Here is a 23,248-nt window from a genome sequence, read left to right on the forward strand (position 1 = left end):
CACATTATAACCAGGTGTATTGGTTATTATAGTTACCCATTGTGATGTGCACTTTTCAGGAAGTTTACCAGGGTCACAGCTCCATCACCTGACCAAGATCTTGGCCCAGAAATTTAGAGTATAACCACAGCTGCTACCACACCTGTGCATTTGCTTATTTATTCTGCCAGCATGTTTCATTCCATCAGTATCACACCATCATGGACCCCTTGCTATGTAAATGCAATTTTTGCTCAAAGTCCCACAAACAGCAATGAATTAAGTGACCAGCAAACTGTTTTAAGGCGTTAGTTGGGGGGAGGAAGAATGACCAGGAAAACTTCAACTTCCTGTTTTTCTAGTAGTGCCATAGGATCCTTTACATCCACCCGAGCTGGCAGAAGCCTCAGTTTAACATCTCCTTTGAAAGACAGCACATAAGATGCTGCAGCACTCTACTGAAGTGTTACCCTAGCTTACGTGGCACCCAATTTACACACAGCAAGGTTCCATAAGCACCAAGGAAATGAAAGAAGAGTTAATCTGTTCTCAGTGTTGGCTTAGGAATAAATATTGGCCAGGATACCTGGACAACTCCACAGCGCTCCTTTTGAATAGCATCATGGGATGTTTTACATCCACCCTGGTATGCAGATGGGGTATTTGTTTAATATCTCTTCAAAAGACAGTACCTGTGACACTGCAGCACTCCCGCAGTACTACACTGAAGTGTTACCCTAGGATACATGCTGAAGTCTTCAGTGAGGCTTGAAGTCCTGACCTTCTGACTCAAAAAGCAAGAGTGCTACCACTGAACTGTGGCTAACGTTACAAACTGATTAGTAGCATATTTGTGCAAGTTAGAATCATCTCAAATCATTTGTCACTGCTTTTTTCAAGTAGCAGTTATAAATCTTAGCTACAAGCAGAGTGCCAGTAGATCATTTACCAAGCACAGGTTTAAAAAATTGTTAGTATGCATAGATAATTCTATGAGAACTATTAGAGCTTTCAATATTTTGCTTTTGGATTAGAAGCCTTCAGCAGTGTGCAAGCTACTTGATGTTACATTGCTATGTGGTAAGAGTCAGGTTTTAAAATATGTTTGATTAATTCAGCTTAGACTTTTTTTTGAAAATAGCACCTCTTAGGTGTTCTTTAGTTCACAGGATGGAGGCAAAACAGGTAATTGTGCATTTATTGCCCATCCCCTTTGCCTTGGGAAGATGGTGGTGGGTTATTTTATTAGTGATTATTTGCACAATTGAGAAGCTTATTAAGCTATTTTAACCATAAAGAAGGGATAATTTTAACCTAATTCAGTGGGCAGGAAACAGACAGGATCGGGTAGAACAGCAGTTTTACACTGTGCCCAATAAAACCACTGTTGCACCTGTTTCCATCAGTTTCTCGACAGACAGGTTAGGTTATAATTGCCCCAATAGTGTTGACTAGAGGCACTAGTCAACTAGTTGACCAGGGGGACATTCCCTAACTAGTTGCAATTTAAAAAAAAATCCAGCCATTATTCTGGCATTAGTCACAAATTACCAGATGTACTAAACCGAATCATCACAATTAGACAGCATGTAATTTGAACTTATGCAACCCAGTGGGTTGCTAGTCCAGTAGCAGAACCACACACTACTATACCCAACAGAAGCCCAAGAGCAAGTCACTTAAGCAGCAAATGATCTGTGGCATTAACAAATTGGAGGAAATAAGAGGCAAGAAAATATTTTTCATCAAATTTTCTTGTCAAAAGATGAATTGTCCTTCTAGCTTCCAATTCTCACTTTATATTTTCATAATCTTACCTTTAAAAATTTGCTCCTATGGAGGGCTCGTTAACTCTACAGTCTTAATTATCTTTTTGCTCTGTATGTGAAATTGTGCAGCACATCAAGCTCTGAGGTTACAATGACTTCAGCATAATTTATTACCAGAACAAGCAGCATGTGTTTCTTTTTATGCAATTTAGTATGAATAAGTGCAGGCATTGAGTCAGTGAGGCTATGGCTCTGATCTGTGCAGAGTAGGGAGGTATGGTTGTGTGCAAAAGTGATTGGCAGAAGAGATTTTAATCTGTCAGCCTTAAGAGCGAGAATAGAAGCAAAAAGACTTCCTTCCTAGGCTGCTTTTTGACCCAGATGGTGAAGGACATTTTGGAAATAATGACCAGAAGCTAATGGAGTTTGGATCAGACTCACCATGGGTAAGAGTGCAACAGACTCAAAAAACTGAGGAAATGAGGAAACAGTTAATAGAGCTGGACTGGAGGAGGTTGTTAGAGGGACTAAGCTTATGAACATAGGAGAAACAAGTCCCATCCCAGCATGATGTAATTTACAAAAACAGTCACTCCCATCTCCCTGCAGTCACAATCTCCTGGGCAGCAAAAAACAAAAACTGTAGGCCAATTTAGGAAAAAACCCTGGAAAATTCTTCACCAATCCCTGAAGTTGATCAAGCACCAGGAGATCACTGACTTATGACACGTACCCACAAAGACTCACCTATCTTTATATGTAGAGATGTTTGCCACTCAAACTCATCTAGCTCCCTTCTGAATGCTTGTGCAAAATGTTCAGTGTATAACAGTAAATTTCACTATTGCCTCCTTCTCAAAGGAAGCATGTTACACAATTATTTTGAACACTATCTGTACATAATGAATACATTTTATAAAGTGAGGATTCAGTTAAAATTGCACCTTAGCAATTATTCCATGGTCAATCACTTAAAAGTATCCGAGCATCTAACAGTTCTATGTTTGCCAAGTCTGTCCTGATTGCTGGGGCCCCTTAAACTGGATATCAATTGATTGGTCTCCAAGCCTTTTCCAAGACCCTCTTGCACAGGAAAGGAGGACAGCATCTCATTTAATAATTGTCCTGGCAATACAAAAGCATATTCACTTACACAACAGCCTCAATGACTCATGCATTATAACCCCTGCACACCCCCCCCAAAACTTTATTGAATCCCTTGATTAGATCACCCCTCAACCTTCTAAACAAGGGAATACAAACCAAGTTTATGCAACCTATCAATTTAACCCTATAAGTACCATTAGTGAATCTACACTCTACTCCCTTTAAGGCCAATATATATCCTTCCTGAGGTGTAGTGCCAAATACTGAACACAGTACTCCAGATGGGGTGTGAGCAAGTTTCCATACAGCTGAAGTATGACTTGGATTCAAAGTACCTGGAGATAAAGGCAAAAGCAAACAATTTATTTGCCCTTTTGATGAAGTTTTGCACCTGTGCACTAGCTTTTAGGGATGTGTACATTGACACCTAAATCCCTTTGCTCCTCCACAGCTCCTAGTCTCACCTATTAAGAAAATATTCCAATTTGTCTCAGATTCAAAATAGATAACTCCATGTCATAATTTTGGCCACTTAGTCTGTATGTCCCTCTAACTTCCTGCTTATATCTATACAACTACCTCCTAACAATGCTATCTGCAAACTTGGATATATAATTCACATTGGAGAAAGTGAGAAGTTGAAGCCCCAGTACAGATCAGACAGTGTTCCCTACTGTCTTCTATCTCCTAACCAATTACCAACTCATGTCACAAGCACTCATTTTTGGTAATCTCATGCCCATTTCCCCCCCCCCCCCCACCCTGCATCTAGGTCTGCCTGCAATCTATTGCTTTCATCCAGGGTCCCTTACACTGCACATCTTTGTCATCTGAAAACTTGTGGACAACAGATGCCTTCATCCAGATTATCAATAAAGATATTAAGGGCAGTGGCCCCGAACACCAAACCCTGAAAGATTCTACTAGTGACTGGCCACTACCATTAATAACTGTCTATGGACCTGGTTGTAGTTCCTTATGCAACACAAAATCTTGATCACGCTAGCTTGAATGTCATCAGGGCCAGCAGCCTAATTGGTTTTATGAACTCTAATTTTAGCAAAGGACTATATCTGCAACCTCTTCAACTCTTTCAATCTTAAACATCAACCCCATGTTGTATTATCAGTAGTGAAGATTAATGCAAAGTAGCCATTTAAAACCTCTGCTACATAGAGTTGACCTGAATCTGCCCTGAGGAATCCTTCAATGGCCCTCTGACTCCTAATGTGGCTAAAAGACCTTACTATTACTACCACACCTATCCACTATCTTCTCCAGTGTTCTTTTGTCTGTTCTGATAGCAGACATCAGTACCTGCAGCTGAATACAATACATAGCCCTGTTCTCCAGAGTTATTGCCCTTAAACTTGTAAAAATGTGCTTTAGTCTAGACTAATTTGCCTTTGGACATAACCAATTTGGTTTTGTTTGGAGTAAATGCAAAGTCAATTAACACAGGAATAAAAGGGAGGTGACAAGGGCAACAGAGAAATATAGATCAAGTTCAGTGATCAACAGATAGGATAGGGAGAGGACTATTAAAACACTGGTTAGACAGGCAAGAATAGACAATGATATAAACAATAAAAAAGGATTTCTATAAACACATCCAGAGCAACAGGGGAGTCCAGAAAGTAAGAGGGCTTTTGAAAGACCCCAATGGGGATGCACTATCAAGCACCTGGGAAACAGCAACTATCTTGAACCAGTGTTGTATCGGGTGTTCATGGCAGAAGCTGTTAACTCTCCTGGCAGCAATGGTCAATTTTCTGGGAATGAAGGAAATTGCAGGTTTCTGAAAGATGGGATATAAACATTGAGGCACTAAAAAAGATTAACCACCCCCCAAAAAGGTACTTGAGGAAACAGCTGATAAAATTGACTACATTCTGGTGGGGATCATTAGAATCCAGAGATTAAAAAGCAAAATAACAGCTCTAGATATTACTGCCTGTGGTTAGCATGCAGATGAGGAAGGAGGGTGCCAAGAACAGATCCTTGCAAGACTTTAGGGGAGAAGTACTGATTAAGATGCACTGGCTACAGCAAGAGTGGAACAAAGCAAAGGCAGTCCCACCAAGATGCAAAGAATGCGTTGGAGGAGGAGGGTGTGGTCAAGTGTGGAAAGGTCGAGGAGGGATACTGCACCATAGTCAGAGTCACAGAGGATATCATGCAACTTAGATTGGGGCCATTTTGGTGCTGTAGTAGTGTTGGAAACAGAATTGAGAAAGCCAAGCACAGATTTGGGAGGTGACAACATGGCCAAGGGCTTTGGAGGGGAAGGGTGGCTGGACAGAGGACAGTAATTTGCAAGGACCAGGGTGGGTTTTTTTTGGAGGCAGATTACAGCAGTTTTGAAAGGGAGTAGGGCAGTACCCAAGGCAAGGGGACCATCATGAAAGACAACATCTAGTTCAGATCACAAGGTATTCTTACATGACCAGGTTACACTACTGCTTAGATATTGTAAACAATTTTACAACACCAAGTTATAGTCCAGCAATTTTATTTTAAATTCACAAGCTTTCGGAGATTTTCTCCTTCCTCAGGCAAATGTTTCAAGATCTCCTTGAAGCCTACGCATTTATACATATTGAACAATAATAAATGGTGTTTACAGACTGCCCCTGCAACTGCCCGTTGCCAAGGCAATCACCGTGTTCAGACAGAGAGGTGTTACCTGCAGAACCTCCGAATACACATTCAATAAAAAAAACAAACAGGGGAAAAAAAAACAGAGAAAAAAAAAACACAGAGAGAGGCAGAAACATCCGGAAGGCAGAGAGAGCCAGCAAATGACCCATTATATTAAAAACAGATAACATTTGTTCGCTGGTGGGGTAACGTGTAGCGTGACATGAACCCAAGATCCCGGTTGAGGCCGTCCTCATGGGTGCGGAACTTGGCTATCAATTTCTGCTCGACGATTTTGCGTTGTCGTGTGTCTCGAAGGCCGCCTTGGAGTACACTTACCCGAAGGTCGGTGGATGAATGTCCATGACTGCTGAAGTGTTCCCCGACTGGGAGGGAACCCTCCTGTTTGGCGATTGTTGCGCGGTGTCCGTTCATCCGTTGTCGCAGCGTCTGCATGGTCTCGCCAATGTACCATGCTCTGGGGCATCCTTTCCTGCAACGTATGAGGTAGACAACGGATGCCCCAGAGCATGGTACATTGGCGAGACCATGCAGACGCTGCGACAACGGATGAACGGACACCGCGCAACAATCGCCAAACAGGAGGGTTCCCTCCCAGTCGGGGAACACTTCAGCAGTCATGGACATTCATCCACCGACCTTCGGGTAAGCGTACTCCAAGGCGGCCTTCGAGACACACGACAACGCAAAATCGTCGAGCAGAAATTGATAGCCAAGTTCCGCACCCATGAGGACGGCCTCAACCGGGATCTTGGGTTCATGTCACGCTACACGTTACCCCACCAGCGAACAAATGTTATCTGTTTTTAATATAATGGGTCATTTGCTGGCTCTCTCTGCCTTCCGGATGTTTCTGCCTCTCTCTGTTTTTTTTTTCTCTGTTTTTTTTTCCCTGTTTGTTTTTTTATTGAATGTGTATTCGGAGGTTCTGCAGGTAACACCTCTCTGTCTGAACACGGTGATTGCCTTGGCAACGGGCAGTTGCAGGGGCAGTCTGTAAACACCATTTATTATTGTTCAATATGTATAAATGCGTAGGCTTCAAGGAGATCTTGAAACATTTGCCTGAGGAAGGAGAAAATCTCCGAAAGCTTGTGAATTTAAAATAAAATTGCTGGACTATAACTTGGTGTTGTAAAATTGTTTACAATTGTCAACCCCAGTCCATCACCGGCATCTCCACATCACGGCTTAGATATTGGGCAGTGCAGGCACAACTCAATGTAATACATTAAATTCAGCTTTTCGGTCTAAAGATTGAAGGAGAATAAAGTTGGTTAATATCAACTTATGTTGGTTCAATTTAAAAACATAAAAGAAATAGGAGCAGTAGGCCATATGGCCCCTCGAGCCTTCTCCGCCATTCAATACAATCATGGCTGATGATTTACCGCAACTCCACTTTCCCTGCCCTATCCCTTGATTTCCCTAGAGTCCAAAAATCTATCGATCTCAGCCTTGAATATACTGAACATCCACAGCCCTCTGGGGTAGAGAATTCCAAAGATTCACAACGCTGAGTGAAGAAATTTTTCTTCATCTCAGTCCTATATCTGATATTACAGGCAAGACCAGCACCACTACCTGAATACTTTAAGCAGACCTAATGTTTACAACATTCAAAGCCAAGATTTTGTGTATTAGATGCTATAGATGACTTCTGGCAAGCTAAATTGGATAAAACCTAGCAGATAATCCATTCAGTAATTAATTTGGATGCTTCAAGACCCATGCATGTCATTTGGCTTTATTTAGATTGAAGAGCAAAAGGTGAATACAGCAATTGATGAAAAGTTAGTTAATAGAGAAGGGGTTGATCAAGAGCAAACCATGACCATAATTTCTAGCTTGAGGATGCAGGAAAAGCTCAGGATTGAAGTTTAAGAAACTTGTTTTAAGTGCCATTCACAAATGATGGATTGAAACCAGATCAAAAAAGTTGTTCTGCAGATTTCTAACCAAATGATGTGCACTGCTGAAGCACCTTTCAGAAGTTTACTGTATTTGCTCATTTTAACTCATGTCTAGGATAGCACTGGTTAGAGACCCATAACCAAACTGTAACTGAGGTCAAAAAGCCAACAGTTCTTAGCACTAATGTGAAGGAGATTGCATCAGTGGGACAAATCAGTCTTCACCTTTAATGCAGAGGACAACCAGCAGCAATACAAATTCAGCCATTAACAAAGAAACTGAACGAATGGAGAAAGCTGCTTACCAGTCTATGGATGCAAGCAGAGTTATGATCTCAGTCCTTGAGAATAAAGTAACCTCTCCTACCTGAACCCAAAGGATACTTACACTGCAATTACTTTAAAATGTACAGGACAAGTGTACATTTCTGATAGAGCATAGCCCCTACGGCAGGCAATCAATTTGAAGCGTATCAAGCATAGAGACAGGGAAATGGCTTCCAATGTGGGTGGTCAGCAGGACCCTGGGAGCCTCTATCCAAGCTGTGTGCAAGGCTCATTAGGCTTCTGAAAGATATTACACTGGAGGGGTACCCCATAATACAGACACTGAAGGAGGCCCTTCAAAGCTCCTGAGATACCTACTCAGTGTTCCTAACCTGCCAGAAATTGCCTCAAAATGAATATACAAGTTTTTGAAAATTTTGTTAAGGAATAGAAGGGGTTGAACCTACTTGATCTCAGTTTGTCTGTTGTGATTCTTCAATTATAGTGTTGGTTACTAGGGACCGGTAACCTGAGATTTTTCATTTATTGCCAAACAGACCATTCACAACACAATAAAGTAATCACAAATGTCATGTTACCAAGAAGCAGCCTGCAACGCAACCACAAGACGGTTACCAAATCGAACCATTGGGTCAGTCATGTGATTAGCTGCAACCAATAAGATTGCTATAAATAGAATGGCGCATCACTGTTGGCCAATGGGATTGCTGAAAACATTACTTCTAATTATCACTAATTGGTTTGAGTTTGAAAAACCAAAAGGGAGTACGTCCAAAACCATTAATATTGTGAAGTGATGTGGTTGAAATATTAAGTGTTATTTTATATAAACAAGCTCAGTTATATTGATGGACATGTGATTTAGTACTTTCAATTCTTCAAATTTAAATATTTCATCTCAAGTTTGAATGGATTTTGGAATCAGACCACAAATGGAATAGTTTAAACACAGAACAGGACACGTTTATGCACTGCATTTGCACCCATTTATTCTTTTCAACCAGTGTTTAATCACTCCACATTGTGAAGGCACGTAAAATTATTTGGAAATTTTTGAATTGCATTCAAGTGCTGTTTGTTGACCTGGTGCATCATAGGTGTGAATTTAGCATCTTTTTTTAGTCCTTCCTCTCCTCAGTGAATTCCCTAGAATACAAGGGGAAAAAGGTCAGGTTTTATAGATTATTTGACCTGAACTAGAAGTTTAGACAAACTTTTGAAATATCAGAATCTTGCCATTTGGGAACACAAAAGTTAAATTTAAGTTATTTGTCAACTCCAAAGGAATTTTCATCTTAGACACAGGTACAACCATTAATGTAGATCCCCACTTAGTAATTAAATTCCATCACATGAAACAACAAGTCCACTACCTACTTGGATAGTGTTCAGAATGCAGATGTTCAACTTGTGACCTATTTTGTTAATCACCTCGAAATCCGTGCAAACAGGATGACTCCCAGGTCTCCATTTCATTAAAATCCAGTGAGGCTCTCTTATGAGGGACTGATTTGCAGATGGTTTTGACTTTTTGTTGTAGTTTCTCTAAACAGGAGAGAGAGAGAGAGAGAGAGAGAGAGAGAGAATCATTTCCATCCTAGTTTATGGGTATCACTAATTATATCATAAAATTCCACATGTGCTATAATCCACTAATGTGAAATGTTCCTCAGCTATATTCTTAATCATGACTATTGGGCATATGGTGATCATGAACCAAGTACAGAGCCAGGAGGTAGAGGTCACAGCCACACTCATGGTTTTCATAAGCTCAAGTCACCATAGCAGTCAGAACTCAAAAATGGCAAGGTACAAATGGATAACAGGATAGCCAATTAAAAAAGGTTTTTTTAAAAAAATAAAAAAGGACTGTTGCTTACAAAGGGAAGGCAATAATGCTCTTGGCCTCTCACCTAGATATGTACAACCAACCAGTAGAAAGCCAAAGTTAGTGGCCCAAATAAATAGTCTCTCTTTCCCCTCCCTCTCCAGGATGGAATCAGGATATTTGTGAGGAAGTTTTTGTAGAGGAAGAGGATACAAAAACTGGTTGGAGTAGGCTGTTGCAAACCAGTCAATTGAAAGGGAATTGTATTTTAAAATACAATCCAACTGCACCTGCAGACCTTATTTTGCATAAAATATGCAATTTTAACCAATTCATCTTTCACAAAATAAAACAGAATGTTACGTACCATACAAAGTGCTGGTGATATTTTTGTTGAAAAAGTTCAGTCACTAGTAAGGGGGAAATCCAATTTTAAAAACAAAGTGTTTTACATTTTTAACCCATATACATAAAAGCAACATTGACTATTTAAAAGAAAATCATAAAGAGTAAAATGTTATGCCCTGCCAATTCAGTTGGCTGGCTATAGCATGAAGTTATATCTCAAAGCAATATACCACATTGGTGATCTGAAAAGCAGTGTGGAGTTAATTCAATTGTACAAGCCTTTAATGCACTTAAATTGCCTTTTGATCTTTTCTCTGGTGCCATCAGTGCTCCTACTCCACTTGTTTCCTTTTTCCCCAGAATTAAGTTAGGTCAGGATTCCTGTTTATACTTGGAGTTAAGTTGGCACCAACAACCCCAGACATAATTAGAAGTCTGTATAGATACCTCCACCAGCATTCCTTGAGCTGAAAAGGGCTGTTAGCTTTTTAAAACTAATTATTGCACAAGCACCTCTAAAGAAATCATCCTATAATTCATTTAATATAAAAGCAGCTTAAGTGTGCAAGACATTCAAGGTCAGAAGGGAGGGTGGTTTATTTTTTTTTTTAAAAAGTGACCAACCACAACCCTTTCAAATTGTTCGGGCATTATCTGAATTCTCAAAAAGCTACACTGCATTTCGAAGAAAGTTCCTATTTTGTTTAGAGACTTGACATGTACCTGGAGCAGCTTTAGTTATAACAAGAATTTTTACTGTTGAATAATGAACAGTGTAGAATTCTAACTTACTCAAGACCTGTTAATGTATTTTCATATAATGCATAAAATGAGTCCAGTTACATATTAAAATGTGAGCATATTCTTACCATGTTCTGCATCATCAAGTGACTGAGTAGCTGACTTGGGCTTGGCACCAACTTTATTCCAGTATTCATCCACAGACTCTTCACTTTCATTTTGCACTTTCCACCAAAACAAAAAGACACAGGTTAATGAACCAGTATTGAAAATATCTATAACCACACAATCTTTAAAATAAAAAAAAGGAGCCAATTATTCCCCATTGATTTTTGGATCTTGGGGAGGAGCCAAGGATTTTACACCCCTAAAAATTGGAGCAGGAGTAGGCCATCTGGCCCCTTAAGCCCACTCTGCCATTCAACAAGATCATGGCCGATTTTCTACCTCAACACCATTTTCCTTTACCATCCCCATATCCCTTTAATATCTAAATCTATCAATCTCTATTTTGAATGTACTCAATGAGCCTCCACAGCCCTCTGGGGTAGAGAATTCCAAAGATTCACCACCCTCTGCGTGAAGAAATTTCTCCTCATCTCAGTCCTAAATGGCCTACTCTTTATTCTGAGACTGTGACCCCTGGTTCTAGACTCCCCAACCAGGGGAAACATCCTCCTTGCATCTACCTTGTCGAACCCTGTAAGAATTTTGTATGTTTCAATGAGATTACCTCTTATTCTTCTAAACTCTAGAGAATACAGGCCTAGTCTACTCAATCTCTCCTCATACGACAATCCAGTCACCCCAGGAATCAGTCTGGTGAACCTTCGTTGCACTCCTATGGCAAGTATATCCTGTCTTAGGTAAGGAGACCAAAGTTGTACACAATACTCCAGGTGCGGTCTCACCAAGGCCCTGTATAACTGCAGGAAGACATCTTTATTCCTGTACTCAAATCCTCGTGTAATAAAGGCCAACATATCATTTGCCTTCCTAATTGCTTGCTGCACCTGCATGTTAGCTTTCAATGACTCATGTACAAGGACACCCAGGTCCCTTTGATCAAACATTTCCCAATCGCTCACCATTTAAAAATACCCTGCATTTCTGTTTTTCCTTCCAAAGTGGATAACTTCACATTTTACCATATTATATTCCATCTGCCATGTTCTTGCCCACTCACTTAGCCTGTCCATATCCCCATGAAGCCTCTTTGCATACTCCTCACAACTCACATTCCCACCCAGTTTTGTGTCATTAGCAAACTTGGAAATAATACATTTGGTCCCCTCATCCAAATCATTGATATAGATTGTGAATAGCTGGGGCCCAAGGACCAATCCCTGCAGTACCCCACAGTTTGCCAACCTGAAAAAGACCCGTTTATTCCTACTCTGTTTTGTCTGTTAACTAATTCTCAATCCATGCCAGTATATTACCCCCAATTTCATGTGCTCTAACTTTGTTCATCCAGCTTTCAATCTGTAGAAAAACAGAAACTTCTAAATGTAGGCAAGACAATCTACCTGTAATTTACAGCAATTAGGCCTCTTGTCCTTAAAGGGGACATAACTCCACTTTAGAACATGTGCTTTACATGGCATAATGTTCCTCTCTTTGGTGTATCCTCAGACTTGCCATCTGCTAGTTGTACATAAATTCTACTTTAACTTAAGGCTGTCCAACAGTAGCCATGCTCTAATGATTAAAATATAGCAAGACATTATTAAAGAATGTTTCAGTTTTAAGTTTGTGCAGTCCAACAAGCTTGAATCCTTAGTTTAGATACCATTTGGTACTGCAATGTGCAGGGGTTTTAAAAAATATATACAATGTACACAAAAGTCAGTAACTGCAGAAGTCACAAGAATCAATTTCAACAATATCTTTGTGGCAATGAAGGTTAGATGCAATTCTAGCCTGATCACCTGAAAACGCTCCAGGTACACCGATTTGATCAACAGTAAATGGGACTGAAATATATAGTCATGAAAAGGGTGTATAATTCAAGCATTTATGGATTAATGAAAAAGTTAAAAAGTGTTTTGAAGATCAGAGTTGGCAGTTGAAGACTAGGCTCTGGGCCCAAACCTCAAACCTTTGTTCCCAAAGTAAATTTAATTACAGGTTCATTGAAAAACCAAGGCCATACATATGCTGATGGGATTACAAGGGTAGAAACAGAAAAATTTACAGCAGTGAAGGAGGCCATTCGGCTTATGTCTGTCGGTCAAAAGAGCACTACCCAGCCTAATCCCACTTTCTAGCTCTTGGTCCATAGCCTTGTAGGTTGCAGCACTTCAAGTGCATATCCAAGTACTTTTTAAAAAGTGTTATGAGGGTTTCTGCCTCTACCACCCTTTCAGGTTGTCAGTTCACCCTGTTCTCAGCACCCCTCTAATCCTTCCACCAATTACTTTGAATCTATGACCCCTGGTTATTGCCCTCTCTGCTACAGGAAATAGGTCCTTCCTATCCACCATCTAGGCCCTTCAATTTTATACACCTCAATTAAATCTCCCCTCAGTCTCCTTCGATCCAAAGAAAACAACCCCAGCCTATCCAATCTTTCCTCATAGCTAAAATTCTCCAGTCCTGGTAACATCCTTCTAAATCTCCTCTGTACCCTCTCTAGTGCAATCACATCTTTCTTGTATTGTGGTGACCAGAACTGTATGCAGTACTCAAGCTGTGACCTAACTAGAATAATCAGCACTTGGAATATTCAAGTAATCTTGCTGATTCTTGGTTATTGCCATCATGATGGTGGACTTGCATTGTGAAAGAAATGAATAGGGGCTCAAAGTTCAATTTTCAAAGTCCAAGATTATGCCTGTAGTACAAGAAAATGAAAAACTGAAGATAAATCAGAAGGTTGGAGGGGTGGAATGAATACATCTCCATTAATTCCTAGATCAATCTCAGTATTGTGGGGCCAGTGAAGTGCTAGATTGTTCAATGTTGTTGATGGATTAAGTGCAGTAGGAGCTGCTCACAGAATGTGAAGAGATGAAGGTTGTGAGGCTAGTGTCAAGTCAATAGTTCTGCATGGTACTGAGTGCTGGACCAGGGAAATAGGCACAGAATCAGAGGCTGAATGTTTTGAAACACCATGCATGTACAATGCAACAGCTGGCAGAAAAGTGTCCAAACACAAAGGGTGAAGGAATGGCATGTGTGCAGATTAAGTTACAGCAAGAAAATTTCAACTGCAAGATGTGTGCTGCTCAAATACAAGTTATTTTAGAAGGCAAGAATGCAGTTCCAGGCAACAGAATTGAGCCCTAGGCATGGAATTACAATACAGAAACAAGCTGGTTCAGCCCAACCAGTTCATGGTGTTTATCCTAATTCCATTTCTCTATCCCTCTTTCCATGATAAGAGTGGAGATGTCAAGCTCATGTACTGAACTACTGAATAGATGAACAGCAGGCAGATGAGAATACAATGATATCAGGAACATTTAAGGTCAGTCTGATTTTGGACAATAGCAATGCTGTTCACTAAGTACAATTCCATTTCAGGTTAAAGATGTAGTGAAATAATTTCCCACTGAGGATATTTTGCCTCCCTTGGATACTATAAGCATCATTACAGCATGTAATCCATAGGCTAGTCAGTGAAATTACTGAGGAATGAACATGAAATAACTGTCTCCAGTGAGGATCGGAGAATAAAACAAAGGGACAAATGTGTTGGTTCTGGGGTTTTAAAACATAACTATAATAGGGTCTATGTTGGAATAAATTTTGCTACTGTGCACTCAGGTGAAATATGAATGTAGCAGCAGGCTATTGAGGATTTTGTACTGCTGCATACATTTCCAAAAAGGAGTCATAATTTAAAACTAAGCTGATGGCACACTGGTCAAACCCCACCTTTCAGCTACATCATGCAGCCCCACTTCTGCAGGGAACTCTGGTATCTGGCAGTGAGATGTTAATTGAATTAATTAGCTAATCAAGCTTTGAATACTTCAATCAGATCTATTTGTTCACTGCAAAAACAATTTGACAGTTTTATAAATGGGACTCGAGGAATTTATGTTAGCGCTGGAGAGAAGCAAATTAAATCAGGTAATTAGCAACATCCTGGGACACTGGCACAGGAAAGAGCTGTACTGCTGCACTTGAACCAAGCTGGGACCAAGGTCCTAGCTGAAAGGATAAACAGGGCTGGAGAGTATTTTACACGGGGGACGGGGGGGAAGGGAGAAGGAGAAGATAGTAAACTAAAAGGGGGACAAAAAGTTAAAGATAATATAAATACTCAGGGAACAGAAGGCTATAGGAAATAATGTGTGTTAAAATAAAAACATTAAATTGCCTGTTGTGCCATTCAATTAGATCATGGCTGATCTGTACCTCAACTCCATATCCCTTGACACCCTTACCCAACAAAAATCAATGGCAGGCTTGAAAATGTCAACTGACCCCCAGCATTTGGAGAGAGAGAATTCCAGATTGCCACCACCCTTTGAAAGTGTTTCCTGATTTCACTCTTAAAATGTCAGAACAGATGAGGTTCCACTGTATAACGCATTACGTCAGTGTGAGTTACTTCCTTGATCGTAGGTTGTCCACCATGAGTTTCTGGGCACCAAGTGGGGAAGGTTCCCTAAAATAACTATACAAGGAAGATATCTAAAGCTGCTCAAGGCGAGCTTTTCTTTCTGGCAAACGGAAGCTGGGTTCCCTTGTGCTAGTGGCCAGCGAATCCTCTATAGTCCAATACAATGATACATAAAGTATATTGCAATACAGAATAAAACCTTACCACTCATAGCCTTTCGAGTATATTTTCGCCTCTTATCCTCCTCTTTGCGTTTTCGTTCCGGTCTTGCTGTTTGCCCCGATTTCTGGCGCTCGTTGTGTTCATTTCCCACCCTATTTTGCTCTCGCTGGTTAACTGTATACTTGGCTCCATCAGGTCCCTTTTTCTTTCCCTTCGGTTTTTCTTGTTGCGGCCGATTGGATATCTGGAGTGCGGAGACTTTTGATGGTCGACGAACTATTTTCTTCCGAGAAGATGATCCATCGACCTTCACTTTTTCCGAGAGACCTGCCCTTGAATCATTGTCCAGGTCCTCTGAAGCCGCTTCGGAATCAGAGGAATAGCGAGTTTTTTTCTTGTTTTTATTTGAACTGCAGGATTCCCGGGAGATTCTGCGATTTTTTCGCCGTCCCCTGCCGGTCACTGGATTCACACACATTAACTGATCTCTGCTTAAATAGTCGGTCTCAGAAAGGACATCGCTACCAATATTCCGATTAGCCCAGTCATCTCTACAGACAACGTAATTTTCGCTCTTTGCTTTCAAAAGTGTCTCTTTTTGGCAGGTACTGCAAAATACCTTTTCTGTCTCAGGATCACGTTGATTCTCCAAACTTTTGCTGCCAACTTGAGCATCGGAAGCCAAAAGCTGGTAGTGGGGATCACACATCAAGTGAGAGTAGGACACTTGCTTTCTCGCAGGCATGGCATCAAAGAAGTCAAACGACGATTCCTCGTCCTTGGAAGACATTTCCTCATAAGATTCATCAACGACTCCTGGTCGATCTCGCATGGTTTGAGAAAGACTATTTTTCCAGCTTCGCGCTTGAGTCTGTAGCCATGCCAGCACACTCGCAGAAGGTACGTATTCTTCAACAGACTCGAGGGAACCATCACTTTTTAATACTTCACACATTTCTTCTTCATTTAATGACTTTAGTGAAATAATCTGATGGTCACTTTCCTCGTTCCTGGTTTCATTCTCTTCAATTCCATTTTTATGAGCGAGTCCACTTGGGCTCCTTTGTTGTGCAAGTTTCTCAGACCGCTCCTGTTGGAATTCTTTTGTTGGAAGCATGCGGCTTTCGTTGGTTTTACATGGCACGGTGTCCGCTTTGCCAAGCGTGGCTGTGCAGTACGGAATCCTGGCTCCTTTGGCTCTAGATTTACCTCCACTTTCTGGACACTGGTTGGAATCCAGCAGCATCTCCCGCGCTTGTGGAGTGGCTGAAATTGTACATTCTGTCGGAACGTCGGTTTTCTGAATCATTTTGTCTGCCTCAAATGAACTGTAAAAGGGTACTCCGCTTTCGCAGGCACTCACAGACCACACTTCGCATTGAATACGATCTTCTGCCTTATTATTAGGTGTATTGTTATATATGGGAAGTGTGGCTTCAAATGACCTCCATACATTTATAGAAGGTGCTCCTTCACTACACTCTATTCTTATCTTTTCCTTTTGGAATGCGTAGCCTCCTGGCTTGGCACTTTTAGATGCCATTGTAGCACTGATTTCTTCAGTCTCGTGTGGTTCATCCCGAATTTCTTTGGGTAAAAGTCTTTCCTGGCCTAGTACATCTGCGCTGCTCGAAGCAGATTCAATGCCAGAAGACTTTTGGATTCTTATCTCAGCAGTTTGACTACTAGTTTCAGTAACTACATCTGCCCTTTTAGTTTGGCCTGGATTGGTCTCGGTGTCAGTTTGTACTTCAGTATTGGTCACATTTCTTCGAAAGGGAGTGTGTCTGAATCGGGTAGAATGATAAAATGTTGGGCGAGCGACGAAAGACGAATTAAAATAGGGTCTTCTATAGTTTGTGTGAGTCATTGGTGACTGTGGGCCAAAGCTTCTTGGATATGGCATAGGACATACAGGATAATATAAACCGCTACCAAATTCTAACAGGAAGGAAAACACTCGTCAGTAATGTGCATAAAACAAACTAGCCTTTAGTGTGGCCAAAAGCTATTTGAAAACATTAAATTCGAGACATAGAAATTAGATAATAAATTAACATAACAGTAACGCCAAAAAAAGCAAATGAGGAAAGTACATTGGACCACAGAATCTCAATCCAGGATAAGTGAACACAAAGTTAACTTGGGAAAGTTTGGATCAGAGCAGCTATTTTCCTTCCATTCGATATTGGCCACTCACTAGAGAGCAGACTTGTCTTGCCTTGCGAAATCGAGCATTTCGATCACACCAGACATTAAAGAAATGAGTTTTGAAAGCTCTACAAACAGATTTAAATGAGCAACTATAATGACAACGGCTTTAGGGGGGGGGGGGGCGGAAATATTCGTAGTAGAAAAGCCAAGAAATGTACTGCTATTCAGGAGCAGCAGAAATCTTGAGCCGATTTTCAAAATAAATGGGAAAAGGAGGCTCGTCAGATTGACGGCTTTTGATGCGCATCCTGGTGGATCATTTCGAGGGAGATATTAGAGCGTCGGCAACAGTTAAGGGTTTAGCAGGTGATTCATTTGCTGAACAAATACCATACTAGATCAGCACAGCACCACAATTTTAATTTAAAAATTCTTCATGCTACCAAGGAAAGCAAACCCTTTACAACCAAAATAAGTTTTGAAAATTAAATTTCTTTCCCCCTTACTCACATTGGGCGTTCATTTGAGCGACTATTCAACAGACCGGGGGTGGTGGTGGTGGTGAAGAAGAGACACACACATCAGGTTGTTCAACCATTGATTAGGTCGATCTGTCCACACGAAACTGGATCCCAGGATAACAATCAGGTGACTCTCCAGATAATCCCCTTCCCAACTCAGCCAAGGCTACTGCACATGTGCCCCAACTGACAACGGTAGCTGACGTCTAACCTGGAACATTAGTGAACTAGAGAGCTAAGACACCCGGTTACACATTTACCTATCGAGTGATCAATGGAGCCCATTAGAAGCAAATAACTTGGTAATGAGAAGACGTGGTTAGATAGTTTTTTTTTAAAAAAAGACAAACTTAAAAGAACTCAAGACATAAACCAAGCGACCTGCAACATAAGACACAAGTGAAAGTCCGTGAGTGAGATGCTACTAAGAAGCAGCCACTAACCTCTTGGTGTTTCTGTAATTGTATGAGAATCGTGTCGCCGCTTACCTACTGTCGGGTAGAAGTACGGCTGGAAGGCGGGAGGGTGCAAGAAGTGGGAGACGGGAGGTGCAAACATATGTGGTGTTGGCATAGGTTGGAAAAAGAAAGGCCTGTTGTGGTTTGGTGCGTAACCGTCTTCTGCTCTGTGGCCGGTTGGTGAAGAATTCATCGCGATTGGCAACAAGCAAAGAGTTAAAATAAAAATGCAACTGTCCAGTATCGGTGGGAGAATCATCGGAGCTTCAACTGCCCAGGGAAACAAAAGCAAAGTCAGAACACTTACAAAGCAGGCAAATCTTCGCTACAATCACACCATGTTGCCATATAACAGGTCCGTTTCCTTTCGGAAAATAAACGCATAGCTAAAAGGCAGCATCTAGACATTTTCCACACCATTTTAAAGCTTTGAAATCGTCCTATAAATAGCTTGCTTACCTACCTATACTACAAGATCCTTATTTAAACCAAAGGTTGGGGAGAAAAAACACACAGTAACTTTGAAAATTTCCATGAGCCGAGTCTTTACATTTGCACTACAACCACACCCTAGTGAAACCACCTGCCTTCTCTTCGCTGGCCTCCCCTAACAGTCTATTTATCAATTAGCGGTGCACGGGCAGCCTGTTAGGGTAAGCCGCTAATTTCACTCCAGACAGTGGAGGCGGGGAGCTGACAACACAAACAAGCCTTAAAGCTGCTCTTCCCTCCCTGTTGAGCTTCGTTTTATAACCCGTTTAATGTAGTATTTTTGGCGCGGGCTTTTGGTTATTTTTGTAACATCCCCTTTTTAGCGGGAAAAGTATATTGGTGAAAATATTCAACGTTTTATGAGATTAAAATAATCATCGTATAGAGAAACTAAATCCTTTCTGCAATGGAAACTCCTTGTGCTGGTGATCAAAGTGTGACCATGGTAGTAACCTATATGGTTTAATCAAAATAAGGATAATTAGAAACACACTGATGTTTTCATCAGTCAGCTCCCAGTTTGCCTCTGCTTTGCTCCTTAAACGTATGCTCAGCTCAAATGAGTCTTGAACAGGTGTGACTTAGAATTCTCCAGTTGATTTTCTTGTGAAGGAACTTGCAGTCGTCTATCTGCATTCCAGGTATCTAATGAAAATTTACACAGAAAGACTGGTTCTTCAGAACATCAAGGATACCTTATGTCAATATAAGGGAAAGGTAAGTGACACAACAGAGCACCGTTCATAACTTTTTGATAATGTCAATACTTGATGACTTGGGCCGTTGATGTTGGCTACTTTCTTGACTAAAGAACAGCATTAGATATATTTCAAAAAAAAGTCTACTGAATGAAGTACAACCCATTTGAATTGTCCAGTGCCCTGTGAATTGAGCTAAATGAATGCTGCAAAAGATTTGCTCCAATTAAGTCTAAAAATCCCAAAGCTGCGATGTTACATAGAAACATAGAAAATAGGAGCAGGAGTAGGCCATTCGGCCCTTCGAGCCTGCTCCACCATTCAATATGATCATGGTTGATCCTCGATCTCAATACAATATTCCCGCTCTTTCCCCATACCCCTTGATGCCTTTTGTGTCTAGAAATCTATCGAGCTCCTTCTTTAAATATGTTCAGTGACTTGGCCTCCACAGCCTTCTGTGGTAGAGAATGCCACAGGTTCACCATCCTCTGAGTGAAGAAATTTCTCATCTCAGTCCTAAATGTCCTACCCCGTATCCCAAGACTGTTCTTGAGGTAAACCAGATTGGTGCAGAAGAGGTAGGTTGCATCCAAATGAGGTATGATTTTTTTTTAAAACTAGCTATTAATATAAATCAAGAAATTGCTGTCGGTCTGCTATTAAGGGGTTAACTGAGTGATTTTTAGGTTTTGGAGGGCTACAAACAAAACTGCTTAACACCCGAATTTACCAACAAAAAGCAAAATACTGCAGATGCCCGAAATCTGAAATAAAAATAGTAAATACAGGAAACATTCAGCAGATCAGGCAGCATCTGTGGAGAGAGGAACGATGGGTTAACGCTTCAGGTCGATGACCTTTTGTCAGAACCAGGAGATGTTACAGATGAACAGCTAACCTGGACAAGGAGGGACAGAGCGAGGGAAAGTGGACGTCACCAGCCTCCCCGGAATTGCCTGATGCAGTGGACATGGGAGCAGACCAGCAGAAAGGGTGAATGCAGTGTCCAGAATCTGAGTGGTGAAAAACGATCAGGAAAAATATGTAAGACCTCAAGAAAGCCGCTGAGGTGAGCCACCAGCACGACTGAAGGTGACGAGTAACAGGCCTAAGTACATGTGCAAAAAAAAAAGGTCTTCTCTGCTAACAGTTTAATCCTTTGATGCTGAAAGATGCTAAGTAGTAGATGTAATGCTGCCAATAGAACCATGATGAGGAATTTTTTGTTTCAATGGGGTTATTTAGGATGCATGATATAGTTACATTTAGGAAGTACATAGGACTGTTGTGTGTACAGCAACAAGGAGCTTCATACAAAGAATACACTTCTCCAATTTGCCTCGTACAGTATGCCCCTGATGCAGTACACATTGCCACTGTTCAATGCCTTTGTAGTATTCTTTTGCTTGCCTGACAAGATCACCTTTAAGCAACGAGAACAGACATGAAAAGTAGGTGGCCTGAAGAACTTTAAGCCATTGAATCCTTTTAAAGAGGCTATCATAGAAATTATTGGCTATGAGAACATGTAGGAGATGGTGAAGCCAGTGTCTTCCCCTGAGAACATAATGTTTAATGTACTATAATATTTACATCATACATGCTGCCCTACCAATTGGACATCCATGAGGCGCTGTGGACCATCAGCAGCAGCAGAATTGTATTTCACCACAATCTGTAACCTCATGGCCCGGCATATCCTTCACTCCTTCATCACCATCAACCCAGGTGACAAACCCTGGTTTAATGAGGAGTATAGAAGAGCATGCCAGGAGCAGCTCCAGGCATGCTTAAAACTGATGTGCCAACCTGGTGAAGCTACAACACAGGACTACATGCTGAACAGCGGAAGCAGCATGCTATACACAGAGCTAAGCGATCCCACAACCAACAGATTAGACCTAAGCTCTGTAGTGCTGCCACATCCAGTCGTGAATGGTGGTGGACAATTAAACAACTAATGGGAGGAGAAGGCTTCATGAACATCAACAATGGCAGAGCCCAGTGAGTGCAAAAGGCAAGGCTGAAGTGTTCGTAACCATCTTTAGCCAGAAGTGCCAAGGGGATCATCCATCTCAGCCTCCTCCTGATATCCCCGTCATCACGGATGCCAGTCTTCAGCCAATTCGATTCACTCCACATGATGTCAAGAAATAGCTAAGTGCTCTGGACACCCAAAGGCTACGGGTCCCAACAACATCCTAGTGCTGAAGACTTGTGCTCCAGAATTAGCTGCGCCTCTAGCCAAGCTGTTTCAGTACAGCTACAACACTGGTAACTACCTGACAATGTGGAAAATTGCCCAGCTATGTTTTGGTCACAAAAAGCAGGACAAATTCAAGTTGGCCAATTACCGTCGTATCAGTCCACTCTCAATCATCAGCAAAGCAATGGAAGGCATTGTCAACATTGCTATCAAGCGGCACTTACTCACCAATAATCTGCTCACCGATGCTCAATTTGGGTTCCGCCAGGACCACTTGGTTGCAGACCTCATTACAGCCTTGGTCTAAACATGGACTTGAGCTGAATTCCAGAAGTGAGGTGAGAGTGACTGCCCTTGACATCAAGGCAGCATTTGACCTAGTGTGGCACCAAGGAGCCCTCGTAAAACTGAGTCAATGAGGATCGGGGGAAAACTCTCCAGTGACTGGAGTCATACCTGGCACAAAGGAAGATGGTAGTGGTTGTTGGAGACCAATCACCTCAGCCCCCGGACAATGCTGCAGGAGTTCCTCAAGCGTCCTAGGCCCAACTATCTTCAGCTGCTTCATCAATGACCTTCCCTTCAACTTAAGGTCAGAAGTGGGGATATTCACTGATGATTTCACTGTGTTCAGCTCCATGCGCAGATAATGAAGCAGTCCATGGCCGCATGTAGCAAGACCGGGACAACATCTAGACTTGAACTGTTAAGTGACAAGTAACATTTGCGCCACACAAGTGCCGGGCAATGACCGTCTCCAACAAGAGAGCATCTAACCACTTCCCTTCATATTCAATGGCATTACCAAATCTCCCACAATCAATATCCTGGAGTTTGCCATTGACCAGAAACTCAACTGGATCAGTCACATAAATGCTATGGCTACTAGAGGCTGGGTATTCTGCAGCGAGTGGCTCACCTCCTGTCTCCCCAAAGTCTCTCCACCACCGACATGGCAAAAGTCAGGAATGGTGGGTTCCATTGCGTTGCTGATGCAGCTGATCACTCGGTCAGTCCATGGGCAAAGCCTTGAGACAAGTTGGAACTGGACTCCCCCATGCTTTGCAACATTGTGCGCAAGCTCTCTGGCAGACTGCGCAGTGCACTAAGCATTTCAGATGTATGTCCATGAGCCTTCTTCGGTAGCCCGGGCCCTCTAAGTTTGTTGGTTTAATGTTCACTAGAATCAGTCTGCCTTCCAAAGGAGAAGAGAAATGCACATGGGAGATCACAGTATCAAGTACAGTGAGAGGCCTCACTGTTGCAGACCCTGAATCCACTACAATCTGGCCTAGACTTTTACTGTCCAATATCTAGTTAAACAATAGCGTGACTCAGGGCCAT

The 23,248-nt window shown here is 41.6% G+C and overlaps 1 protein-coding gene across 2 annotated transcripts; it reads right to left on the reverse strand.

Moving 5' to 3' along the window:
* Window positions 1-8,664: 8,664 nt before the first annotated feature.
* On the reverse strand, window positions 8,665-19,102 carry LOC137307208 (bucky ball-like). 2 transcript variants are annotated; one of them, XM_067976609.1, is made up of 6 exons: window positions 18,969-19,102; window positions 18,491-18,775; window positions 15,415-17,313; window positions 10,763-10,858; window positions 9,149-9,262; window positions 8,665-8,863 (listed from the first exon to the last, which is right to left on the reverse strand). In XM_067976609.1, exons 2-6 carry the CDS (start codon window positions 18,762-18,764, stop codon window positions 8,823-8,825), a joined length of 2,424 nt encoding a protein of 807 aa, XP_067832710.1. In that variant the 5' UTR covers window positions 18,765-18,775; window positions 18,969-19,102; the 3' UTR covers window positions 8,665-8,822. The 2 variants fall into 2 exon arrangements, with proteins under 2 accessions (XP_067832710.1, XP_067832719.1); XM_067976618.1 differs by having other exon boundaries at window positions 18,536-18,775; window positions 18,969-19,101.
* Window positions 19,103-23,248: the final 4,146 nt, after the last annotated feature.

This window comes from Heptranchias perlo, chromosome 3, assembly GCF_035084215.1.
Source record: "Heptranchias perlo isolate sHepPer1 chromosome 3, sHepPer1.hap1, whole genome shotgun sequence".
NCBI lineage: Eukaryota > Metazoa > Chordata > Chondrichthyes > Hexanchiformes > Hexanchidae > Heptranchias > Heptranchias perlo.